The 26868-nt window shown below is 40.4% G+C and overlaps 1 protein-coding gene across 3 annotated transcripts in view; it reads right to left on the reverse strand.

Annotated features, from left to right (window-relative positions):
- Window positions 1-3267: 3267 nt before the first annotated feature.
- Window positions 3268-26868, reverse strand: part of TMEM260 (transmembrane protein 260) — a 65264-nt gene continuing 41663 nt past the window's right edge. For all 3 annotated transcript variants that reach the window (XM_028112208.2, XM_028112141.2, XM_028112073.2), the window contains 8 exons: window positions 26183-26297; window positions 24750-24919; window positions 22401-22572; window positions 19251-19399; window positions 11986-12162; window positions 9556-9609; window positions 7748-7838; window positions 3268-3820 (listed from right to left, as the gene is read on the reverse strand). In XM_028112208.2, coding sequence (XP_027968009.1) covers window positions 3566-3820; window positions 7748-7838; window positions 9556-9609; window positions 11986-12162; window positions 19251-19399; window positions 22401-22572; window positions 24750-24919; window positions 26183-26297 — 1183 coding nt within the window. In that variant the 3' untranslated portion in view covers window positions 3268-3565. The remainder of the gene's footprint in view (window positions 3821-7747; window positions 7839-9555; window positions 9610-11985; window positions 12163-19250; window positions 19400-22400; window positions 22573-24749; window positions 24920-26182; window positions 26298-26868) is intronic.

Raw genomic sequence — 26868 nt, forward strand, 5'->3', positions numbered from 1 at the left:
TGGGCTGGAATTTCTTTTCTTCACCTAACCATAGGATTCGGAGCCACTGAGAAGACCAGTAATACTCTACATTGGTGCATTTACAAAATATACCAGCATCAAAACAGAGTAAAAGGATTTGTTGTAACAGGATCTTTTTTTTTAACCTTTGGTATTAAAACTTTTTTTCTGAATATTAAAAGTATTAACATTTCTAAATTCTAAGGGATATTGGTGGGAACTGTGGTTAAGGACTCACATTGTTTAACTTTTAAAATATAAATTAAAAAAACTAGTCTTCATATATCCTAGCCTGATGACTTAAAGAAATCGGCTGGGTATCAAAAAAATCACCCTAACACTCAATCAAAATGGGTTTTGTTTAGATATCATAAAGGCTAAGTGAACGTAACGGTTCTATCATCAGAAAATACTAGGAAGATGGACAGAGATAACATTTCACAGTGTCTATCAGAAGATCTCAAGAAAATATACTAGTAATTGATGCCCTTCCATTTGAGCTTTATTTTGAGTCACATGACAAAAGCATTTGTTAAAATGGGACCTTTGAAAACCACAAGGAGAAGAGGAGAGTCAACAGTAAGAATGGCGCATAGCTCCCATTAGTGCGTGTGGGGCTTGGGGGGGGGGGGTTGTTGTCAGAGGGCATGGAGCCGCGGTCCCTGCACTCGTGTGCGCCAGCCTTAGGGCCGGGCAGGAGGGCACTGCAGTTCAGGGAGAACGGCTGGCTTTGCTGGCTCCCACTTGCTCCTCAGGCCAAAGTCCAGGCAGAAGTTGGCCTCGTGGGGTTCCTGTCGTCCTGGCACTCCAGAGACACTGCTAGGAGAATCCTGGCCAAATCCTGCATGAGAAGTCACCTCCTTCACATGTTCTCCCACGTCAGGGGGTTAGACTAGAGGAGACCCCTTCTGTCAGGGTTTGTGGTGTTCGTGCACCAGCCAAGGAAAAGGAAGAGAAAGAAAGAGAAAGCAACCTGTTTAACTGCGCACAAGAGAAAGGAAAGAATGCTTCAGAATAGTTGATCTGGGAATGAAGCCCAACATGCCCAAGTCTCAGCTCAGCTTGCTGTTTTTTGCATGTACTGAGGGTTTTTAGCAATTTAAATAATTATGATCCTATTGACTTCGGGCCATCATATATATATATATATATATATATATATATATATATATCAGTGCTTTCTCAGAGAGCGGTCCAAAGCCACTGTTCACAAAGTACTATACAGAAGAATCTATGCAACCTTTGACCACAGTCAATACACGAAGTATATTCAGACATATATACAGAGCGCCTCCATATAGACACAAATGTAACAGGCAGGTATCCTCAAAAAGAGGCCTTCACTTGCCATCCTCAAGGCCATCAGTAGGAAATCTTCCTTTCCATAAGGTCCTTCCGACACCACGTGTATACAGATGCCCAAATGCATATTCACGCCCACGTACCTACTGATGCTCCATCACCTCACCCATGCACGCCATCTCTCCTGAACCAAGAAAAACAACACATGTTCTGGGAATGTTCACTTGAATTTTATTGTACTTTTCCTCTTTAAGAAAGTAGAAATCCAAATCCAAAGAAATCTCACACGATTTCTTTCAAATGGATAAACTTAGACAATTTATCAACGCTTCCTTAAATTTTTACACCACCCCGAACTCAACAGGTTTTTGTTTTAAGGTAAACCAGGTTTTTGGTTCTTCCCTGTGGAGAAGTTACTTTCAAGTCAGTGAAAGTTCTTGGCCCATGATGAAAAGTCTTTGCCAATTAGTACTCAACAACTCCAATTCATTTTTTTCTGGTTCAAGATGAGTAGGAGCCTAATAAGGCTGTGATAAAAGGGCAAAAGGCAAAGAGAGCCAAAAGCGGATTAATGAGCTCCTCCATTTATTTGTCTTCCTAACAGCTGAACTGTTACAACTATTGACACTCTTCAAAAGGTTCCGCTCTGAACCCTGTCCAGGCGCTGCAGGCTCCAATGGACATCTTCAAATCCAGAGAATGGAAGGGCAAGGGCTTCCCCTGTGTGATGCCAAAACCAACAAAGCCCCATGGATCAGGTAATGAAACTTCAGCTTTTCCCCCTTTGAGATTTATTTACTGGCAGCTGACAAGGGGCAAATTCAGCTCGAATTGTGCAGTCAAGGCCCTGTCAAGCTTTGAGAGGCACCCTTGTCTTGAAGCACCTTCATGACTGGCATTTCACTCAAAAGCCCTCGGCACTGGTCCTTAACAGCTTATGACATCACAAAGGACACTCCAGACAGATGCCTACATGGCATCCTGCAGCATTTTAAAAGAGAATTAGTGGTTTTAATTATGGTCGTGGTATGAAAGGGAACCATGCAAGCTCCACAGGAGACCTTTGATCAGACCCTTTTGCTAGTACAATGCCACGGAACTGTGACTATTCCTGGTAAGGGGCCTTTTCTTGCTGAATGACTCACCAGTGATCTTTGAATGCAGACAAGCTTCTAGCCCTCCCTCTTCATTAGTGAGCATTTCTATACAGGGGCCTATATAGCGCTTGGAGTCTAGGAGCTATACAATTGGGGGGAAAAGAATCCCTACAGATTCTGGCCTCTACTTAGGAAGTGCTGAAGGACTCGGAGTGACTTTATTCATTAAAACAGGTTGCTATTAATTAACTGTCATAATAAAATAAAGAACTATTATTTGCATTTCTTACTATGTTCTCTTTAGTAATATGTATAAAAGATGCTTGTAACAGAAATGAATTTATTGAACCACTTCCCCATCCACCCCACCCCCCAGTCCCCACCTTTTTTTTTTTTTTTTTTTTGCATTTTGGCAGCAGGAGCCTACTAATTATTGGGCCTGGATTTATGAGCCCAAACAGAAGTAAAACATAAATATAAAATTAACTAAGGAAATACAAAATCCTTTTTATTTGCCACTTTATGCAACTGAAAGAAAGCAAATTAGCAGCTTTATTTTTTAACGATTTCAGAGAATTATCAAAGACAATAAAACTCCCAACTTTTTTCAAAATATTCACTGGGTTGGTGTTTAGCTTAAAGTGTGAGATTATGTAACAACCAAAGTTACTAAAAAAAAAAAAAAGTATTTTAATTTGAAGCAGAGCAAGGTTCACTCTTAAAAAAAAAATTACTTTTGAGAAACAGAAAATGTGTCTTTGGTCTGGTATTAACATTTTATGAATTTAATCTTCAAAACTAATCCCAATAAGCAATAAGCAATCTTCAAAACTGATCCCAATAAATGATTCACAATCGATATTTAAAGTACGTGAAAATAGCCCATTCTCTTCTAGCATCTAATCAAGCAAAGTCATTAGGTGAAAGATGGAAGAAGTAGGAGGGTTTTCTGGAAGGTTCTCACTGAAATGCTAAGTGACAAGAGATACACAGAATTTGCATATGTAGCACATCGCAATCACGCAAACACCCCACTGAACAGTACTGCTGTACCCTATCTGGGAAATGACTGAATCTTCAATTTTTTTTTTCTTGGAGGAAAAACTTTTGCACTTTGGAATTCTGGAAGCTGAACAATGAGCAGGTTTTTTTCACATCCTGCTGCCTCAGACATTTTTCCTATTTCTCAGACTTTGCAATTCTTTTCTTAGGTGCTTTAGAGCAACGAAAATATCAGGCAGCTGTGGATCATTCCGTGCTTTCTGAGTGTAGAGGCGGAAGTGTCTGATGGTTTCAGATAACAAGACTTCAGGGTCTGCACCTCTTTCCCGAAGGCGTAACATGCGCTCACAAGCGATGGCATAGTTCTTGTGCCAATTCACTGGGTGTTCCTTTTGTAAAGAGACAATCTCCTTATAAAGCTGAAAAACAGCAAAGATGTTGGTATTCCATTGTTATCCTTTGACTTTTTTTCAAAACACAGAAAACACAGAGGAATTAATCACACAAGAAGGAAAATCCACACAGCCTATAGTAAAAATCGAATCATTGCTAGGCCATGCAGAAAATGCAAGAATGTGACTGTAATTATTACAGTGGCAGGAGGCAAATGTGCTTCATCTAAAACTGCTTCTGGGGTTTTTCGGATGTTGCAGGGGGAACCTAAGACACACTGTGTCAGGACAAAATGCTCTTCCTCCAGAAAGATGTTCTGGGAAAGGGATTTAGTTCTAATTCATGGAAAGCTATTTACTCAACAGGCAGAAAGGCTGAAACTCTAAATTTAGCCGTTGGAGAAAAAAAAATAGCTTCCTTTAGAAAACTGCATGGAAAAAGAACTGGAAGGAATTTAAATTTTGACCCTCCTTTTCATATAAACTTCTCTCTACATTAAAAACAACAGCAGTAACAATGGCAACAATAAACCAGCTCAAACAAGTCCATCATCAAATACGCTGGGCGTAAAAGAATTTAAGAGACATCCTTAGAGCGAGATATTAAAAATCTTCAGGGCACCCTATAATTACAATTTCGATAGTTAACATTTTGCCCACGGAAATCAGGAATTTTGTTACACAACATCAGAGATCGTATGAATTTGGACAGAGTTTGAGACTTTGATATTGAGTTTTCCAGGGAGAAACATTAAAATTTAACAAAAAAAGTAGAGCCAAATCTGCACAATGGAATACTAGACTTGCTTAGGTGGGAATTCCACAGCCTTCTTGGGGATTGGCAAATTGGAGTCGGATCTGCAGGAACGTGAGCTCATCCACAGACTCAGTGAGCGCACAGAACAAGGAACGATGCTTTCTCGAGGGACAAGGGCTTCTGTGGTTAGAACTGTATCCATCACATCATTCAGTTGAAAGGGACACAAGATACTAGCTAATGCCCCAACTTCTACTCCAGGGCAGATAAATGCATCCCTACCTAACCTACTTTTAAATAGCATCCACGGGAAAAATCCCAGAATTCATGTTCCATGTGTCATTTTGGTATTTAATAAGCATCAGTCTTCAAGCTGGCTTTTAAAGCAGTTTCCCCCTTCACTTCTTTCCCTCCAGAACCAAGGAAACAGTCACCTTGTGCTTGCATGTACATCAAAGCTCTAAAGCTAGCCTCCCACTCTTCCGTTCTCTTGGTCAAATATCCAGTGTTTCTCTACCTTTCCTTGTGGTCTGTTTACTCTACTGTTGCTTCCCTTCCCGAGCGCCCCTCCGATGAGGGACGTGTGAAGTGCACGGCACACTGCCCGGCACAGAGCAGGCACTCAGGACTGTTTAGGTTCTTTACTTTCCCAAGTGTTTGAAGTCCTACCAAGGTTCTGGAGTTCAAAACAGAGGCCAGCCCTTGAGAGAGCATTTCCCCAATGGCTCAAGAGAATGAGAGGCTCAGTCGCGTCCTCCCCATTATATAGTCTCCAGCTATCGGAACAAGCATACTACCTGTTTCTGGAACACTTTGTTACTGACACATCATCAACTTATTCGGGGTAGCCCATTAAGCCACGTGTGCTGCATCTTAAGAAGCTGGTCATTTCTCATCACATGGAACTATATTTCCTCCTCTATGGGTTACTGTGACATGTGTCTTAGCAGACTCTATTCTATTTACTGGGGACACCCATTTATCAAATGTATTCCTAAAGATAACAGGGGTATTCCCTGCTCCCCCACTACACCTGAACTTAAGGTCCCCCTAACTTAAAGTTCTGTATGAGCTACTGAGTGGAATACTATAAATAACAACAAAAATGTCTTACACCTAACAAGAATGTTCTTGAAAAACCAGTACCAGGGGGTGGATCTGTGTGGACCCATCACGTATTTGACCTTATATGTCTTGCAAACAAGGTCACACCTCTGGAGACATATGCAAAGAAGAGACCTATGGACTTGTGTCCACTGAAAAGAGTAAAGTTTACAGGCCCAACGGGACAATAAATCCGTGAATCAGCTTCAGTAGTGGCCCAGCAAATGACCACGGAATGGGTCACTGACGAGAATATGAAATAACAGTAAGTCTCAGATTTCTCCCCACTAAATACTGCTTGCTGTTCACACAATCACAGGGCATTAGAGATGAACGGGCTATGACATGACAAGGACACGAGAGATAATCGATAAAGCTTAAAGCCTACTTTTATTTTTAGAAGAAATCGAGGCCTGAAAAGGTGAACTGACTTACAGTTGGCAATTAATGGTGCAGCAGGCCTTGCACCTGGATCTGCCAACTGCCAGACAGAACTCCAGCTTGCGGTCCCCCATAATCCATCCCTTGCTGTCCCCGAGTGGGCACCTCGGAGGGTTCTGCCCTTGTCCCTGTGGACTGTCCTCCCTGGCCCACCCTCTCACTACTCTGCCCCACCAGCTCCTTCCGATCTTTAAAGATGACACTCCAGGGACGCCTCCTGCGAAGGCCCCCCTCCCGTCCTCACCGGCCCCTCTCCAGGAGGTGGACACAGGGTACAGCTTGCTGTCCCTCATGGTTCCTCTGCAAACCCTTCATGTCCCTTACAAGACTAATGTAACTGATGACTCTATCTTCTGTCTCCCTCTGTAGCTGCTACCTCTTGGGTAGCAGGGACAATGCTTGGTCGTCTCCACCGAAGTATTGGGTACAGACTGGGTGCTCAAGAAATGCTCTGTGAGTAAATGAATACATGAATAAACAATGAGCCCATGACCACAACATTCAGTAGTAAGAGGAGTCGTACTGATGGGACACCGTGCGATGCGGACTTAGCACTAAACCAGTGCTGGGTGAGTAGCCCCACAGCAGCCTGCAGGTGGCAGGGACACCTTGGTTGCTAACAGAGATAGCTCCAGGGCTCGGGGCTCACTGGTCCTTGCCAGGACATCTGTTTCTTAGACAGCAGGCTCCCAGACGGTCTCCGAAGGTGTCTGAAGAGACCAGGGATATGAATCTCAGAAAAGCAGGGGCTCGTTACAACAGGGCAACAGCAAGTCTCTGCTCCGTCCTTCTGTTCCCCACCAGCGAGGACCACCTGTGCCAGAGCCATTCTCCAAGACCCTTTATCTTTCTCACGAAATCCCAACCAGCCACAAACCCATCGCTTCAAGTGCAGCGAGGAGCAGGACGTCTGCACGGAGGGCAACCTGTCAGAACTGGTTTGGTGGGGGCTGTGTCCTATGGTTTCCTATGTGTTTCCTGTTGCTGTTGTAACAAATCACCACCAACATAGTGGCTTAAAACAACATACACATATTATCTTACACTTCTGGAGGTCAAAATCCATAAAATCAAGGTTTTTGTAAAACCAGCAGGGCTGTGTTCTTTCTTGAGGCTCCAGAATCTGTTTCTTTGCCCTTTGCAGCTTCCAGAGGCTGCCTGGACTCCCCCACCTGTGGCCCCTTCCTCCACCTTCCAAGCCAGCCACCCAGTGCCTTGGAATCTTTCTCTCTGCCCTATGCTTGCATTATCACCTCTCCATTTCTGCCTCGGACCCTCCTGCCCTCCTTCTTAGAAGGGCCATGTGATTACACTGGGTCCACCTGGATGATCCAGGATAATCTTCCCACCACAAGATCCTTAACTTAATCACACGTGCAAAGTCTCCTTTGTCATGTAAGGCTATCCATCCATTCACAGGCTGTGGAGATGAAGATGTGGACATCTTTAGGGAGGGGGTATCATCGGCCAACCACACCATTTACTTTAGACATTATTTGTGGTACACAAGTAGTTTTCCATTTATACCGCTTTATAAAGCCAAATAAGACTAGAAACGACAAAGTAAAAACTCTACTGTGATACACACTCCCCATTCCAATCACTACCACCTTCCCACCAAACATATTTATAGATATAAAAGTGTAACGTACGTTATACGCATGAGTGTAGAGTTGAGCCTTCACATTCGAAGGTATGTTTGCAGTTTCTGCCAGGTTAAAGATGAAGAATGGTGTTTTCATCCTGGGAATTGGGGCGGGGGGAGGGGGGAACCTTCATTAAAATCATGTTGTCAAATTTCACATTTAAAGCTATATCTGCCAGATTTCCCACCAATAAAGAACATACAAAACACTTTATTATATACTTTTTCCTCTCTCATATTCATAGAAGTGTCCCCACTGCCAACATGCTGCATTCACACCGCTTGCCAAAGCTTTTAGGAAAAAACTTAAGTTCATCGTCACGATTATACATCAGATCTCCACCAGATGTACGTCACTGTCATGCGAGAGCAGCTGGGAAGGGGGGTACTTGCTGAGTTTGTCAGCACAGCCCTGGAGGTACCCATTGCAATGGCTCATGCCATGTGTGACTGGTTCCTCAAAGGTAGCTAGACTCTTTGACCACATGAACACATCCAAATTGTCTTCAGCAAACCCATTAAATCAATACCTGCCTGAATAATGACCTGCTTTCTTCTTTTATGTGATTTTTTCCCCAGCTTTCCTACATTCAGTCGCAGTGAAGAACTGTGCAAACATACAGGGGGCATCTTTGATCAGTTCTTCAAAGCAAGTGATTGTCCCTATAACTAGGCTGATCACTTGCAATATGCTGTTTTCTGACTTTTTCAAGAACACTGTTGCATAAACTGCAGTACGCCTATTTTTGTAATTGCTATTTTGAAGCTCTATTTCTTGACAACTTTTTAAAAACCTCTTTAAACTTATGTAAATCCCTTATATCATAACTCAATCCTCAGTGCAAAGCAGTCTGGCTCAGAGTGGGCCCCCTTCCTTCCCTGAAGGAAATGCTTCCCAGGTACTTGGTTGCCCCGTCTATATGCCACTGAGGACTTTTATATTATAGTTAGGCCAAAGTCTGTGAGTGTTAGATATTTTGAATATTTTATTTATTTTTTTTTGAAGATTTACTTATTTATTTGGGAGAGAGATTGAGAGAGAATAGTGGGTAGAGGCAGAGGGAGAGGGAGGGAATCAGACTCCCTGCTGAGGGCGGAGCCCCACGTGGGGCTCGAACCCATGACCCTGAGATCACCACCCCAGCTGAAACCAAGAGTCGGATGCCTAACCGACTGCACCACCCGGGTGCCCCAGTATTTCGAATATTTCAAAATAATGACAGGAACCAGAGCCTCCAGAGCGTCCCTGTGAAGTGTTCCATACAGGAACAACAGGAAAGTATAACATCTAGCACATCTGTATTCAAACCTCTTTTAACAAGTCCGTCTGCTCCATTAGACTGTAAGCTCCTTGAGGGTAGGAACTGTGTCGTATTCATAGGTGTAGCTTCCAAACACGGCATGGTGTCTGGCCTCTAGGAAATACTGAGTAAGTGCTTACATAATTAACTAGCACATTACCCGTGGATTCGGGGCCTTATCAACTTCTCCTCAGTCACTTTCGTTTAGTTGAGGCAGGAGAGCATCGGAGCAGAGCAGTGTTCCTGAGTCGGGCGGACGCGAGTTCCAGAGTCTCTCATGTGTCGCTATTTGGCTTTGGACAAGTAACCTCTCTACCTCCAGTTTGTCCTTTTGTAAAACAGGGATAACAGCGACTTCTTTATAGGTTTATAGGTTGTTTTGAGGGCAAAATGAGATTATGAATGTACAGCCATCAGCACAATGCCTCAAACAAAATGACTGCTCGTAAATGCTATTTTATTATCACCACTGACCCCAAAACAGACTGCAAACACAAAAGTGTGGGCTAGTCACCTTGCTTGCCACATCTCTTCGTCGGCCACAGATTCCCAAGAAGATGGATCAAACCTGCAGTTACAAGAAAACAGTGACATTTTTCTGCCAGCTACGTTTATTGCTACGGACATGTAATCCCTGTTTATAATCTTACAAGGCAAATAAAGTAGGTTGGATCTTGAAGGACTGATAGGGACCAAAATAATAAACTTATTCTCCTAGAGAAGTCTGATCACTAGGAATTTGAGCGTTTGGTAAATGTGTTCTTAATCTGCATAATGAGCCCCAGCGCCCCAGGGGAGTGGACGAAGGATTAGTGGGAAGAGGCTGGAGGCATCTGAAGAGCCTGCTGTTCTTTAAGAAGTGCTAGATGCGTAATGGGGCAGAAGCGAGGCCTGGGTCGCTCTACGGATGCGGCCAAGAGCCAAAGAGCTGGGAAGCAAGGCGGTAAGCCTGAGAGAAGGGGCTCCTGGCTTTGCTGACATCATTGCTGGAGCAAGGATGCCATCAAAGGGCACTGGCTGAACCATCTGCTGAATTTTTCTCTCTCTTAATTAGACTTTCTTATTGTGTCTCTTTTGATGGAATGGACATAGCAAGTGGTGCTGGGTGCTTGTACTTTGGTCAGCTGTTTGCAGAAAAGGTTATATTCTTTCTTTTCTTTTATTTTTTTAAGTGAGTTCTATGCCCAACATGGGGCTCCAACTCACAACCCCAGGATCAAGAGTTGCATGCTCCAATGACTGAGCCAGCTGGGTGCCCCAGAATAAATTATTTTCTAACTTTTCCTCACCGAGTGCTTTGATACAGACCTACTTATCCATCTCTGGTTGGTGCAATGTGGTCTGTTTGCTCATGAATGGATCCAAAACCCCTTTGTAGCATTTTTCATATCATCTTGCCTGTTCTTGAATTATAAGCAATAATTATCGAATCTTTAAATAATTCGTAACTTAAAAATAGGCAAGGGAGGCACATTTCTATAGATGGTGACTCAATTTCCATATGGGAGAGAATCAGCTCTGTAGAGATGCTTATTGGAAGACTGATCATGCCCCAAACAACATGAGCAGGCTAATGACGAACTGTGAAGAACAAGTTACTCATCACAGGCCAGTGTCCCCCAGAGAGAAGTTATCTGCCATTCCTGAAGAACAACAAATAGGCTAAGTTCATGCACTGTGCAACCTATCACGGGACATAGAGTACCTCATAAAGCTCTACTGCAGTTAATAGATGTCTTCCACTAAGGGGAACCCTCCTACACTGTTGGTGGGAATGCAAGCTGGTGCAACCACTCTGGAAAACAGTGTGGAGGTTCCTCAAACAGGTGAAAATAGAGCTACCATACAATCCAGCAATTGCACTACTGGGTATTTACCCCAAAGATACAAATGTAGGGATCCAAAGGGGTACGTGCACCCCAGTGTTTATAGCAGCAATGTCCACAATAGCCAAACTGTGGAAAGAGCCAAGATGCCCATCGACAGATGAATGGATAAAGAAGAGGTGGTATATATACACAATGGAATATTATGCAGCCATCAAAAGGAATGAGATCTTGCCATTTGCAATGACATGGATAGAACTGGAGGGTGTTATGCTGAGTGAAATAAGTCAATCAGAGAAAGACATGTATCATATGACCTCACTGATATGAGGAATTCTTAATCTCAGGAAACAAACTGAGGGTTGCTGGAGTGGTGGGGGGTAGGAGGAAGGGGGTGGCTAGGTGATAGACATTGGGGAGGGTATGTGCTATGGTGAGCGCTGTGAATTGCGCAAGACTGTTGAATCACAGATCTGTACCTCTGAAACAAATAATGCAATATATGTTAAGGAAAAAAAAAGAAGAAGAAGAAGATAGCAGGAGGGGAAGGATGAAGGGGGTGAAATCGGAGGGGGAGACGAACCATGAGAGATGATGGACTCTGAAAAACAAAATGAGGGTTCTAGAGGGGAGAGGGGGTGGGGGGATGGGTTAGCCTGGTGATGGGTATTAAAGAGGGCATGTTCTGCGTGGAGCACTGGGTATTATGCACAAACAATGAATCATGGAACACTATATTAAAAACTAATGATGTAATGTATGGTGATTAACATAACAATAAAAAATTTAAAAAAATAGATGTCTTCCACTTTCAGGGTGCGAGACAGAGGATGATGGACAATATGGCATCATGAGAGTTGGAAGTGGAAGGTGCCATGCCCCAAATTGTTGGGAAGCCCACTCAACCACAGCCCCCCTTGCCCTCCCATCTCCCTACTGTTCTTCAAACACGAGGACAAGAAATACATGTTCTCTATTATGATTTGCATGGGCAGCAAGTAACTAGTATTATAGTATTAATACCTAATAAAAAATAAAAAATATGCATGGGCATCTCAAAATTTAGTAAGCACACAAAACCACTATGCTCTGATGAAAAATACAGCTGCTGTTCATACCTTCCATATTCTTCGGTCCAGTTATAGATATTTCTTGTAAGTTTAATCCACTCCTCAGGGTTGAATACAATCTCTGAAGGAACTAATTTGTCACAAGAGCCCCAAGGCCACAGTGAATAATTCTTTTTCCAGGTTGGGTCACCTTCATGAATTCCTATGCAAACAAATGTTTTTTTTCTATTGAAAACAGAAAAATACATGTATTTTTAACTCCAAGTTCTAAATGTTAATAAATACAATTCACGAAGGGTCATTTTTGGCTCCTTAAACTGTTGTTACCAATAAATTATTTGCAAAAACCTTCTGGTTTATTTAAATCTTTCCTAAACAGGATGTTTAGAATTTATATTAGTGTAAAAAAACTGTCTGGGGGGATTTGGGGGTGGAAGTTAACAGACATAAACGATAAAAACCCATCTGTTCGTTAACATTGTAAGAAATCACTTGACAAGCATCGTTGGAGTGACAGTTTCTGTGGTCCTGTCTCACATGTAAACAGACACTTTGACACCTTTTTTTTTTTCATTTTACAGGTGGAAATATAAGGCTGCATTCGATTCCCTACTTAGAAGTAATGTCTCCTTCCTCAATTCCCATTGCACTTTATTTTTTGTCTTTTTTATCATTATTGTATTGTGCTTATTGTTTCCATTCACAAATCTCCCCGAATAGCCCAGAAGCATCCTGAGGATAGGCTCTCTATCTCTGAATTCACTCTGAATTGCAAATAGCACAATGCTTAGCTAATACACAATATATGCTGAATAAAATTAGTTAGGTTGAATAAACTATTAGGAGCTTTGAATCCTGCAAAAATTAGGAAAAGAAATGGTTTAAATAAGCTTGGTTCAAACTCACTATAATTGAATAGTTCTATTCCAATTTGTGGTGTATGCCTGAGTAGCTATTACTAAGTGCGGAGGGTGGGGAAGCATATTAGAAGAAATTACTTGAAAGTAAAAAACTGCATGAACTTTGAAACAAGATACTTTTGGCTTAGATTTTAGATTTTCCCCTATCGCTTATGACCTGTATGATTTGGAGGAAATTACTTCACTACCTGTGTCTAGTCTCCTCATCTGTGAAATGGGTATAACCCAATTAAGATTAAATGAGGCATCTGATACAAAGTATAGTATTCGAACATTAGAAGAGTTCTGGTTCTGGGGAAGACGGAGTAAGCACACTCTCCCGTCTCTCCCACTGCATACCAGATTTCCTCGACAGAATGCATGGAATCTGAGGACTCTGAAAAGTAAATGGTGTAAAGAAGGATGGGGAGAGATACCAGAATTCTAAGTTCTACCAAACCTGTGGTGAGTTTTCCATTTTTCCCCTTCCAGTATTGCCTTGCCTGGACTCAAGGGAAGCGTAAAACCCGGAACTACATACCAAGTGAGGACAAAAAGAGCTCCAAGAAAAGCCTGGGGAGGAGGAAAGGGAACTCAGTGGAGAGCAGAGGAAATGTCCTGGCTTGCCCCCATTCTCTTCTTCCCCAGGCCCCAGGCAGTACTGTGCCGGCAATGAGGCAGCAGTACGACGACGGGCTGGTTCCCACAGTTCGGAGGGAAAGAAACATTGCTCTCTAATCAGAGGAGCTGTGGTTGCAAGAGCTGGGAGCTAATCCTCACGGCTCTTTACCTCTCTGTGTCCTCTGGCAGCCTGGTCCCACATATAGACAGTCACAGGAGTGGCAGAAGACGGAGATTAAAGAGCCAGTTTTCTGGCCAGAGAACTGGAGAGAAGGCTCCAAGGAGGGGGAAGGGCCAGGGTGAAGACAGAAAGGAGGGAGGTCAAGAGAGCCATCCCATAAAGTTGTGTATGAACTTCTGGCTTATCTCTGAGCTCAGCATGCATGGATCTGACCCTTAATAGACTTTGAGAAATGAGCCACTGGACAGATGGCCACCCAGGTCCCAGAATGCATAATGGGCAGCACACACAGGGATTGATTCAGATAGCACTGCAAATGCTTTGAAAACAGAACCAACACTGGAACTGTAGGCCTCAGATGGCAGGTCAGAACTTGCAGCCTGAGATTTACCTGACTGACGGTCTGTTAAACAAACACAACAAACAAAATCACCATTCTCCTTAGGATTTAAATAAGGCCCAAATATTCAAAATGTCCAGGATACAATCTAAAATTATTTGGCATATGAGGAACCAGGAAAATCTCAACTCACAATGGAAAATGCAATCAATAGATGTCAATTCCAAGATGACACAGATGTGAGAATTGTCAGACAAAGACTTTAAAATACCGATTCTAAGCATGCACCAACAAGTAAAGGCAAGTACTCTTGAAATGAATGGAAAAATAGAAAGTCTCAACAAAGAAATAGAAGATACAAAAAGGAACCGAATGGAAATCATAGACCTGAAAAATACAATAATGGAAATTAAAAATTCACCAGATGGGCTTAATGTTAAGTCTGGAGAGAGAGACAAAGAGAGACAGCTGGCAGGCAGTGAACTTGAAGACAGATCAAGAGAAATGATATAATTTAAACCAAGAGCAAAAAGACTGAAAAAAAATGTACAGTGTCAGGCACCTGTGGTCTAATGTTCACATCATCAGAATCCCAGATGGAGAAGAGAAAAAATGTGAAGCAGAAAAAGTGAAGAAATAATGTCTAAAAAGCTCCCAAATTTTGTGAACGACACCATCTAACAGATTTAAGAAGCTCAGTGAACCCCAAACAGATTAGATTCAAATCCATGCCCAGATACACCATAATCAAACTGCTAAAAACTGAAGACAAATACTCTTGAAAGCAGCCAGAGAAAAACAACATGTTGCACACAGAGAGCAATGATTTGAATGACTGTGGGTCTCTCCAATAGAAACCATGTAGGTTAGAAGGATGCAAAATAACATTTTTTAAGTGCTGGGGGGGGGGGGTGCGGGAAACAAAACAAAACAAAACGAACAACCCAGAACTTAATATCCGGAAATATTCTTCAAAAACAAGGAAGAAATAAAGACATTTTCAGATAAAGGAAAACTGAGAGAATTCACTGCTAACAGTCTTGCCCTAAAAGAAACGTTACAGGAATATCTTCAGATGGAAGAGAAATGATACGAAAGGACAACTGGACTATCAAGACCAAAAGAAAGGCGATGGATCTGGTAAATATCTGGACAAATATCTTAGACTATTTTTTCTCTTAAATTTATTTTTCTCTTAAATTTAAAAATGTATGTGTGATAGTTGAAAACAAAAATTATCACATGTCTAAAATATATGACAACACAACCAAAAGTGGGGAGGTTAAAGGGACTTATATGGCAGCAAATTTTGTATATTCCACTTGAAGTAGCAAAATATCAATCCTGAGTAGACTGTGAAGAGTTCAGTATGTATACCGTGATTCCCAAGATCAACTGTAAAAAAAAAAAATTTACCAAAAGACATAGTAAAAATCTCAATAAATAATTTAAAATGGAGTACTAAAAAAACCAAATTTTCCAAAATAAGGCAGGAAAGGGGGAGCAAAAACCAGAGGGAACAAATTGAGAGCAAATCATAAAATAATAGACAGACATCTAAATATGTCAGTATTTACATTAAATGCAAATGGTCTAAATGTACCAGTGAAATGGTAGTGTCAGAATGGATAATAAATATGCTATCTACAAGAAACCCACTTTAAACATGATATAGGTGGTTAAAAACAAAAGGATAAAAAAAGATATACTATGAAAACACTAATCAAATTAAAACTAATAAAAAACCCAGAAGAATTCTTTTTTTGTAAATACAGAGAAAGATGCAAATGTCACTCAATGGCATTTTCAGAAAATATGAGGACAACTTGACATTTATATGCCAAAAAGAAACAACAATAAAAAAAAACCCAAGAACCTTGTCTTAATCCCCTGCCCCTTATGAAAAGTAACTCAAAGTAGATCATTGATCTGAAATGTAAAACATAACATTACTAAACTCCTAGAAGAAAACATGAGAAAATCTTTGTGACCTGGCATTAGGCAAAGAGTTCTTGGATGTGACACCAAAAAGCATGATCCAAAAAAGAAAAAAGTATGATCCGTAAAAGAAAAAACTGATCACTGGATTTCATCAAAATTAGAAAACTTTTATCTGCAAAAGACACCTCAAAGAGAATAAGAAGTCAAGCTACAAACTTTATGAATCACATATTTGACAAAGGATTTCTACCTAGAATACATAAAGAACTCTTAAAACCCAATAGTTAAGAAAACAAACAATCCAATAATCCCATCCATATTCACACACAAACTTGTACATGAATGTTTAGAGCAGCTCTATCCCCAAACTGAAAATAACCCAAATGTCAAATGCCTCTCAACAGGTGAATGGATAAAGAAGCGGTGGTACTACACCTCTACAATGGAACACTACTCAGCAATGACAAGGAATGGACTATGGGTACACACGACTTGGATGGATGTCAAAGGCGTTATGCTAAGTGCAATATGCTGGCGTCAAAAGGTTACATACTTTATAAATCCATTACATCACATTTTGGAAAAGGTAAAACTATAGCAATGAAGAATAGACCATACAGAAGGGAGTTTCTGGGGTCATGGCTCTGTTCTGTATCCTGACTGTTGTGGGGGTTACACAAGTGTATACATGTGTTAAAATTCATAGAACTATACATCAAAAAAAGATAAATTTTACTTCATGTTAAAATAAAATAAAATAGTAAGTGTTAATATTAGCTTCCTTCCTTTTAAAAAGTACCCATTTAGAGAGCTTTCATATGATGCTGATGGTTCAATGCTTGGGGAAAAAAAACTCTATCAAGTGCCTTTCAATTGTTCATGTCCTCTGACTTAGTAATTTCATGTCTGAGAATCTATCCTAAGAATTCAAACTTCTACCTCCCGCAAAGAAAAACTATACACACAAAGTCATTTAATGTAGTCTATAATTTTATGATAGTTAAAAATTAAGATATGTTAAATATCTACTAATAGTTCCATTCCTCTATTATTAAAATATAGTACATGTACCTACTAAAAATATTTACAAAAAGTGTGTAAAAACATTAAAAAATGGTTATATGATATTTAGTGAAAAAACAGGATTCTTCTGCTTTATGCTTTCAATTTTGTAAAAAATACGCATTTTTGATTTATTTGTATTTCTGAGTGATAGAACCATATTTTTTCTAGTTTAAAAAAATAATTTCTTATTCTATAATGAACAATGTTACTTTTTAAACTAAAAATTTTATTTAAAAAACTGATATCAATAAGCAACATTAATCTTGAGGCCTTGGTTAATCAGATTAACAAAAATTGATGGCCCAGAAAGTTCATCACCATGCTATATTATAATAGCCAAAGACTAGAAACAACAAAAATGTCCAAAAATAGAGTATTTGTTAAGTCATTGTGCATCTATATAAGAATATTAAACAGTCAAGAAGTGATGGTAATAAAGGCACTTTTCGGAGTACATGGGGAAATGTTTATGACATGATATTAGGTGAAAAGAAACTGAACAGGAAACTAAATATGATCCCAGCTAGTGCAGTATAAGTGTGTGAGAATGTATGTGTTTGTGTAAGTAAATAAGTGATGGTAAAACTGGAATTCCAAAAAGCTTACCAAAATGTTAAGACTATGACAGCTGTCTTAAAGACAGATACTGTTCTTCTTTACACCTACTTGTCTGTATTTTTTAGAGTTTCCAAGGATCATACAGCATTTCCATAATGAGGCCAGGCCTGGACCCCATCTATGGGATAACGCCCTTGACAATCTGGGCCCCGCCCTCCCTGAGCATCATCCCTTCACCTAGCCCTCTAAGCCCTGTGCTCCACACTTACTGGGCCACCCCCAGTTTCCCTAGAGCTCAGCCGGCCCTTTCCAGGACTTCACACAAGCACTTCCCTGAATCAGCCTTCTCCTGCCCACTTGGCAAATTCCTACCTCGTCCTTAAGTCTCTAACATTTTGTCCATACCAACACTGCCATGCTTCCCGGATGACAATGTAATTTATCTGCTTCATATGTCAGGCACCACCCGAAACCCCCCCTGAAAGTCTGCAACAGCAAGAGGCCATGCCCAAGCAGCCGTAGCTCGTATAGTTGTTGGGGCATCTTGGCCACTCAGTATTTATTAAGTAAATGTGGAATGAATGCCCCCAGGCAGAATTAACTGCTTCTTCATCCATGCTCCCAGTTAAGTCATCCATTCAGTAAACACATATTGAACTGGGTATCACACTTGACAAAGCTTGGCTAATATAGAGCTTACCCCATTATATTATAGCCAGTTCAATGCATATCTCTGTATAGATGCAACTAGATTGTGGTCTCTTTGAATTTGGAACTGAGTCTCCCTTTACTGCCAAGGCCTAACATGAGCTGGAACATAGTAAATTCAATAAATGTTTGTGGGGTTGAATTAAATAAAATTCACCCAAAAAAATGCCTCTTTACGGATATTAATGGCTCTTGATATTTTATTCCAAAATAGAACAATTAAATGTTACTCTCATAACACATTGATACTGATTACTTATTACTTCATGAGCCATAGTAAACTTCAGCCTCTGAACACCAGAAGTACCACATTATCATATTCTTAGTAAGGGATAATTTAACTTTGGAATTTAGAGAGAATTTCTCAAGTTCCCTTTATAAGAGAATAGAAATTACGAAACAAGTTTTCTTCACACTCTGGACAATCCAAAGCACTTCATGGTTAGGAAAAATGTTCAACACTATACCACTGAAGGAGTTATTCATTCTTGACCTTAACTATGAATAATTTTATATTCTTAAGTACAGAATTCACAATTCTCATATGTTATCTTGGCCAGCGTTAACTGTAGGTGTTTTTCTTATTTACAAAAATGCCTTATCCTTTATTAAAAAAATCCTTAAGCTATTTTTATATAGTTATTATTCCTGGAAAACATTTGCTTTACACTTAAAAGGGGGTCCTGGTGTTGATCGGGGTAAGCTGTAATTGCTTGCGATCCACCCACAATGATTTCAAGTAGACAGGCATATCTCCAATTTCTCTGAGTTGTACTAAGATCTTATTTGCTATTCTTGCTAATCTGTCTTTATTTTTCCTTTACCCAGAACAATAACATTTATTTCTGCCAGGCCTCAGTTATGCACAGATATTCAATTTAATTACAAAGATAATCTCACTGGTGACAGGGAAATAGGTGTAGAAAATTGGTCTTTTGGATGAGGCACAGCTGCTACATAAACAATTTTAGAAAAGCTATTATATGAAAAGAATGCTTACTGTTTGTTTATTTCAAGAAAATGATAAAGATTAAATGTGACCATTCCACTAGGTAATATTCCTTCCACAGGATTCCACCGGTCTCCAGGAAAGCTGACACCTGGTAAATGCTTTGCCATCTTGGGTAAATACCACTCATAAGTCATCATCTATCAGAAAAATAACAAATGATGTCATATTTTTTATATACTTCTTAAAAAAGAATCAAGTTTATCAAGTACAATGAAGAAGTTCTACGATGTGGATATACTTGTTAAACATTAACATCACAACTCACATATGTGACACTGACTTCTCCTCTAATGACTGAAAGCTTGGATTTCATTTCTTAAGCTGTGACTATTATTAGTAACATAAGCACCTGGTTTGATCTCACCTCTGTGCATTTGGCGGACTACCCAGAATGACCTTTCCCCATTCTCCTACTAGAGAATGTGTACCCAACTTTCAGACCAAGCTGAAGTATTACTTCTCTGTGATGCCTTCCCACTCCTGCCGCCCAGTTCCACAGCAGAATGATACGCTCCTACAGCACTTTGCACCTTACCTCTGTCACAGCTCTGACCCTACTCCTTGCTAGCCTGTGAGCTTCTAGAGGGAAGGGACTGTATGTTTTCAGCTCTGTGCCTCTGTACCTAGCATGGTGCCTGGCATTGAATGGTTCTCAAATTCTGTTTGCTGAAGTGAAATGTCTAAGGTGGCCAGACTAGAAGACCTGCACGAGATACAGAGATGTGTCATTATTCTTTCGTTCACTATTTACTCAAGAAACAACTATTGCTCACCTGCAGTGAAGAAGATAAAGTCTCTGCCCTTGAGAAGCTCAACGTTTGTGATCGTCTAGACCTCAAAGAGAAAACCCTTTTTGGCTAAATTATCTGAATTTAAGAGTATGTCCAAATTAACTACATATCCTTACGTGTTCTTTTGGTTAAAATAAATCATTAATATCAGGAAAAATCACTTTTTCTTAAATCTATACCTACCTATACTTTTATATGTACAGATTTACTTTTTTTTTAAAGACTTTATTTATTTATTTGACAGAGAGAGAGACAGCAAGAGCAGGAACACAAGCAGGGGGAGTGGGAGAGGGAGAAGCAGGCTCCCCGCAGAGAAGGGAGCCCGATGCGGGGCTCGATCCCAGGACCCTGGGATCACGACCTGAGCCGAAGGCAGATGCTTAACGACTGAGCCACCCAGGTGCCCCAGATTTACTTTTCTTTTTAAGACTCCTATTTACACTTGCAAAGCTTTGTTACAGTTTAGATATCATCTTTTGAAAATTATGCTTATGTTTTACTTGCTTTATGTAATTTAACTAGAAATGACAAATTATTTTTAATCTAGGTGTACATTATAAATACTCAAAAGATACTTACTGAATTAGATTTTATTAACCAACAGTTTCAATTCTTGGGTATATTAACATTAATTCTATACCTTCTATATGCTATGACCTCAATATTTCTCATATGATTCTCAGAGTAACCTTATTGTGTGAGAGTAATTACATTAGACACTGCTGATTGTCCACTGAACAGCTAATACCCTCCTCTTCCTCACTCACACAATCCTGACTTCGATCATGTCCCCCAGGGCAGCGATATGCTTGGGTCTGGTCTTTCTCCTTTGCTAGAAAGTAGTTTAGGAGTGGGCATATGACCAAATACTGGTTAGGGGGACCCGAGGGGAGGTCTGCTAGGGGACTCTGGGACACATGTTACTCTCAACAGAGAGAGAGAGAGGATGGTGCGGGGGGAGAGAGAGAGAGAGAGAGAAGAGAATGGGAGGGGAGGGGAAGGGAGCGGAAGGGAGAGAAGGAGAGAGGCACTTTGCTTCATTTTAGGATGTGATGTTTGGAGCTGGGCCTTCATCAGTTCAAGATGGATGTAGAAAAGTCACCCCAGAACACTGACATCATTGAACTGCTCATATTATCCAGCCTAAAACCTCCTATCTCCAGACTACTTCTTATGTGAGATTAAAAACCCCATAGTTTAAGCTACTCTCAGGTATTTTGTTTCTTGCCTTCAAAAGCATCCTAACTTACATGATGATCATTTCCGTTTTATAGATCAGGAAACAGAAGCTCTGAGAGGAAAAGTCATTAGCCCCGCGCCGCGAATCCTGGCAGTGACAGAATGAGGACTGGATGCAGGTCTAATTAACTTTGAAATCCATGCTTCTGAATGATAGTTGCCGCCGTCCTAAAGCAGTACTTAAAGTCATGGTGGGGTACCACATTACCGACTAACAGCCAGCTTTTGTCAGAAACTAGACTGAAGATCAAATTGATCAATTTGTATAGATGATACAAATGCAAACTGCTTATAAAAATGTGTAATGTGCAGATTTCCCTATATTTGCAAATCTGTTTATATGGTTTTCTTCCAAAAATTCAAATTATTCATTCATTCAACAAAATTTATTAAATATTGTGCTTAATAATTTGCTCAATCAAACTAATTATAGTATTAAGATTAGTATCAAGAGGAGGAATTTCTCTTTCCCTGATGACTGCTCTAAAAACACCAGAGATAGATTTGTTCCTTTTTAGGTATTTATGGTTTAAATTATAAATCTTACAGCTTAAGTACATTTCTTCTTTTCCGGAAGACCGTTTTAATAGACCTGGAAATTTTCACAAGTCCTCTCCAAACATATTTTTGTCATAAGACCAAAAAGTTTACACACAAATTCTATAGCAGAATCGTGGTTAATAATTTCTATTTTGAGTGAAATGTTTACTCACCTGCAGTACAACTTATTTTATATTCAACCTAATGTATTTTAATCCTGGGACCAGTGGGCAGTATTAATTTGAATGGCTGGGTTGAAAGAATGTCAAAGAACTATTTAAAAATAAATTTACAATACAGTACTTTCACGGTTTGTCATGTGAACTAGAGACTTAAGATTATTATTTGATTCTAACACAAAAAACATCAATTCTTAAAACAGTTTAGATGAGAAGGAAGCAATTCATATGGCTTATACTATTAGTTAAAGTAAACAAAAGAACATGATATATATTCTAAGAGTAACTGTGAAACCTGTACCAATCTGCCATTAAAAATTCGTTTAAAAAATAATTCTTTTAAAGCGATTACTGTTACTATATTCTAAGTATATTTCTTATATACTTACTTCCTGATCCACTAGTGAAATATCTGGTCTCAGTCCCTCGCAATAATGCATGTAACGGAGAGAATTGCCTGGCAAATCTCCTCTGAGTAAGATAATTGCATCACGAGGCATAGAGGCTAGAAGGTTCTTTGCAAATTTATCAATCACATAGTTGGTCCTTTGGTCACAAATACTAAATAAAAGGATAAGGAAACATTAAAATAGCAACATACTGCTACAGTTTTAACAAGAATGGGTTTATTTTCTGCTGCAGTCTTTTCCCATCACACACTCTACATGTAGTGCTTCAAAGTATTCTAATTTGTATCTTCTAAGAAGATGCATATATTTGAAAAAAGGATGCCATCATCTGAAAGAAAAAGAGAAGGGACTACTTGTGCAACTAAATGAAAATCAGTGTACTGCTTTACTTCTGGAGTTTATCATCATTTCTATAAAAAGGGAACTGGTTAGTGCTCAAGAATAAGTCCTTTTTTTCTCACCTAAAAGGACATCTAATTTCACTAAAAAGAAGTAAGGCTTCTGATTTCACTTGAAATTCAAGGTAATTGCATGTCAATTCCATTTAGACCAAAGAGATTTTCAGAAATGAAAAAGGAAATCTGCCAGTTTCTAGCATAACTTTGTATAGCATGCATCTGACTCTCTTGCATGCAAACTTGAGCCTTTCCACCACTTCCCCAAACCACAGGCTCCCTGTGGTCCTCTCTCCCTTCTAGATGGAGAAGTCATTAGAGAATGAGACCAATAAGAAGGAAGGGAAGGAAGAGTTGGCGGAGTTGTTTACTTCTCTCCAGGCATTTTTTGCGAATGCGAACAACAGCAGTACAACTCCTTTCAATGACAGAGTGGACATTCTGACTTCAAAGAAAACTGGCATGAACTCTGAGAGCTTCCCATGAAAAAAAGAAAAAGACTACAAGAGAGTAAAACCATCAAAAAACGGAACAGGCATTGTCCTTCCTGTCATTATCAGGTCTGTTACATGTAATGGTTCTAAGAAACACAGTCTAAAGTTGAATCACTGGGCTAGCATCACAAAGCAAATGAACACTGCTAGGAACAAAATATTCACCCCTGTCTTTGTGATTGATGCAACTGCTTCCTACTGTGATTCCCTACTTTGCAGGGTGATGCCTCACATTCTGCCACCTAGGAAAGTTGCTATCTATTCCCCTGGGACAAACACAAGAATCAAAACAATATAAAACAGCCCAGCTTGTACAAGCATCCCTGGTGTTGAACCTGGCTTGCCCTGAAGACCCAAGTCAGAAGCCTGGGATAAAACAAACTTGGGAAACACGGTGGGCTTTGCAGGCCCTTGTTGAGCCAGCTATGGAGTTGTATCTGGGACATGCATCCCCTTTCCAACAGACCTCTTGGTGATACGAGCGTCCTAACACTGGCTCTACCCTGGTATTATAAAGCACATCAGTTTTTAAAGTTAAGTTGAAAGGGGAAATTCAAGCGCCTGGGTGGCTCAGTAGGTTAAGTATCCGAATCTTGGTGTCTGCTCAGGTCATGAACTCAGGGTCCTGAGATTGAGTCCCTGCATCGGGTTCCCTGCTGAGTGCAGAGTCTGCTTGGAATTCTCTCTCTCCCTCTGCCCCTCCCCCCGCTTGTGCTCTCTCTCTCCCTCAAATAAATAAAAAAATCTTAAAAAAAGGGGGAGTACTGAACCTTTTAAAATACCAATCAAATCTCACTACAATGAAATTCCAGTGGACTCTTCCACTGCTGTAATGTTTACTCAATACTGCTGGAAATAAATGAACTATCATCTAAAACTTGGACATGTTTTAAGCCAGACTGATTTTCATTGGCAAGGTTATTCAACAGATTTTGAAAAATATATGTAATATTCATAATGCATAAGGGTTAAGGAACTTTTAGAACTTTAATTATTTCAAAATAATTAATACTCACTGCTATGGAGGAAACTAGATAAGGGCCAGGTGTCACTCAAAAGATGAAATCTTCAAAGTATAGAGGAGAATTATTTTAGGACATACAAAAAGGCCCAAATGTCTTTACTCTCCATCTAAGTGGTATTTTAGATCACGGACTTTTATTACATCCTCCAGATCCTACCAAGTATCTCTAGGATTCCTTAGAGGAAAATATACAAATAGTTTATATGTCCCACCCAAGCCCTTGTTTGCAATGCCCTGAAACCACACATCGCTCACGCTGAGATTCTGTTCAAAAGTTTAAGCAGCGCTGCATTCAGACTCAGCTGTCTCACTCTGAAAACCAGGGGAGGTTAAAGGTGAAATAAAGCCCAAGACTCTAAGTATCTAAGTGTTTCTTGCTTGAGTGCTACTTTTCATAAAAATAAGCACGTGTTACCTGAAATTAGAATATATTTGGTAAATTATAAAAAGAGCTGCTGAAAGCCATTCCAGACACTGAAGCCCACTAGTGTTCAGCACTCGGTTACTCTCAGAAGCCAGCGTTGCCAAACCGAGGCCAGCGAGGACGGCCACCACCGCATTGCTCTGCATCCAGAATCTCTCCACCTGTGACAGAGGCGTGCAGACAGGACATCCAGCTGACTGGTTTAGGCCATCAATCGGGTACTTGTCTATTTAACAAATACATCGTGTACCCCTAGCCGCTCAGGCCCGCGGTCACTCAGGTCTCGTTTGCGGACTTCCCCAATCCAACTCCGTGTCACTTTATTTTTCCATTTTCAAATACTTCTCATTTCCAGTTTGACACACGAATCTCCCTTTTTTGGGTCCACACGTTCTTTTCAATGCTATGGCGTGCACCTTGAACTCCTGCCACTCGAGAGGAGGAGGAGATGGAGAAATGCTTTTGCTTTACTCCTTAGCCCTCGCTTCTTCCGGTAAGACTGCAGGCACTGAGCGGAACGGGAGTCTGCGACCCGGTTGTGGGCCTGCATGGCCAGGCCCTTTCCCTCTCTTCCTCTCTGGGAAGTGATCCACCCACAGGACGCACGCATCCAGGGTCAGAGCCCGTCCTTGTGGCGGGTGTGGGGTGGGGAGGGGCCTGCCCTGTGCAGCCCTGCCTGTGACCGGGGGGGTGGGGGGGTGGGGGGGGTAAGTCCGTCCATTCCAGGACGCAGTATGAGGAAGCCCCCTTGCCCACAGATAGAAACTACCTTCTCCATTCTCAGCGTTCTCAGTATAAAGGGGATTCACCTGTTGTAGTTGTCCTGGTTTATCTCGTTTCTCAACTGACTCAGAACTCAGATGATCAAAAAGGGTATTATTATTTACTAGGCCTCTTGAACATACACATAGAAAAGAGTTGGCTTTAGCCATTGAAAAGGAGCTGTCTACATTTATGGTTTCTACTACAAAGAGAAGAAATACCCTAATCTCAGCAGTGGCAGCCAGGGGAAAACAGAAGCGTGGTCACTCTTTTGCACAGGCCTGAGACTGCTGAGGTAAAAACTAGCGGAGCGTGTGGGTAAGAGGCCCAGCTATGACCTTTATTTCTTTATTGTTTTTTAAAAAAATTCCAGGGGATCTGCAGGAGTACTTGTATCTGTAAGCACACACATAAAATAACTAACTTAAAACTACCTTACGGGTATTTTTCTACCTAACTATTGTGTTAACTAAATGTTGCATTTTTTCCCCCTAAAAAAAGGCCTCGGTCTTACTGGTTCAAGAATTTAACTTTCGATCTGTAAAAATGTATACACAATGTTAGCTCTTTCTGTGATCAGTTGCTCTTCTACAAGATTCATGAGGACAAATTTGTACACTCTTCAACTTTCTGGTCAACGGATAAATCTAAGTAAAACTTACCACACCCATGAAAAGTGGTTTTGAAATATCTAAATTCGCCCTCCAAGCAAAGAACAATGAATAAGTGCAAAACATTCCAGTAAAAAGCCATACCAATGATGGATTCTGTCTGTTCCTATAAAAAAAATGTCCAAAATTATTTATGTGCATGAATATCAATAATAATATTGCATAAGAAAAAAATTAGATCTATAAAACTTTCTCTTTTTTTTAAGATTTTATTTATTTATTTGACAGAGAGAGACACAGCGAGAGAGGGAACACAAGCAGGGGGAGTGGGAGAGGGAGAAGCAGGCTTCCCGCTGAGCAGGGAGCCCGATGCGGGGCTCGATCCTGGGACCCTGAGATCACGACCTGAGCCCAAGGCAGACACTTAACGACTGAGCCACCCAGGCGCCCCAGAACTTTCCATTTTTAACTAGGGACAAAGAAAGATCTCCATTTAAAAAAATCTGAGCTGGAATAAACAACTGAAATATAGGAATCAACTACACACTGTACTATATTACAGACTTCACTTGGAACTATGCAGCAAGATATAGAAAGTAAAAATTCAGAGAAGAAATACAAATGATCAATCTTGTTAAATTTAAGGTGTAATTAAACATAAGCAAAACAAAAAAATACTTTCATGCCTCAAAATAATAAAGATTTTAAAACAGCAATTTCAATATTGGTGAGGATGC

Source organism: Eumetopias jubatus, unplaced genomic scaffold, assembly GCF_037043125.1.
Source record: "Eumetopias jubatus isolate StellerSeaLion01/CBP00866 unplaced genomic scaffold, mEumJub1_p1.0 scaffold_7, whole genome shotgun sequence".
NCBI lineage: Eukaryota > Metazoa > Chordata > Mammalia > Carnivora > Otariidae > Eumetopias > Eumetopias jubatus.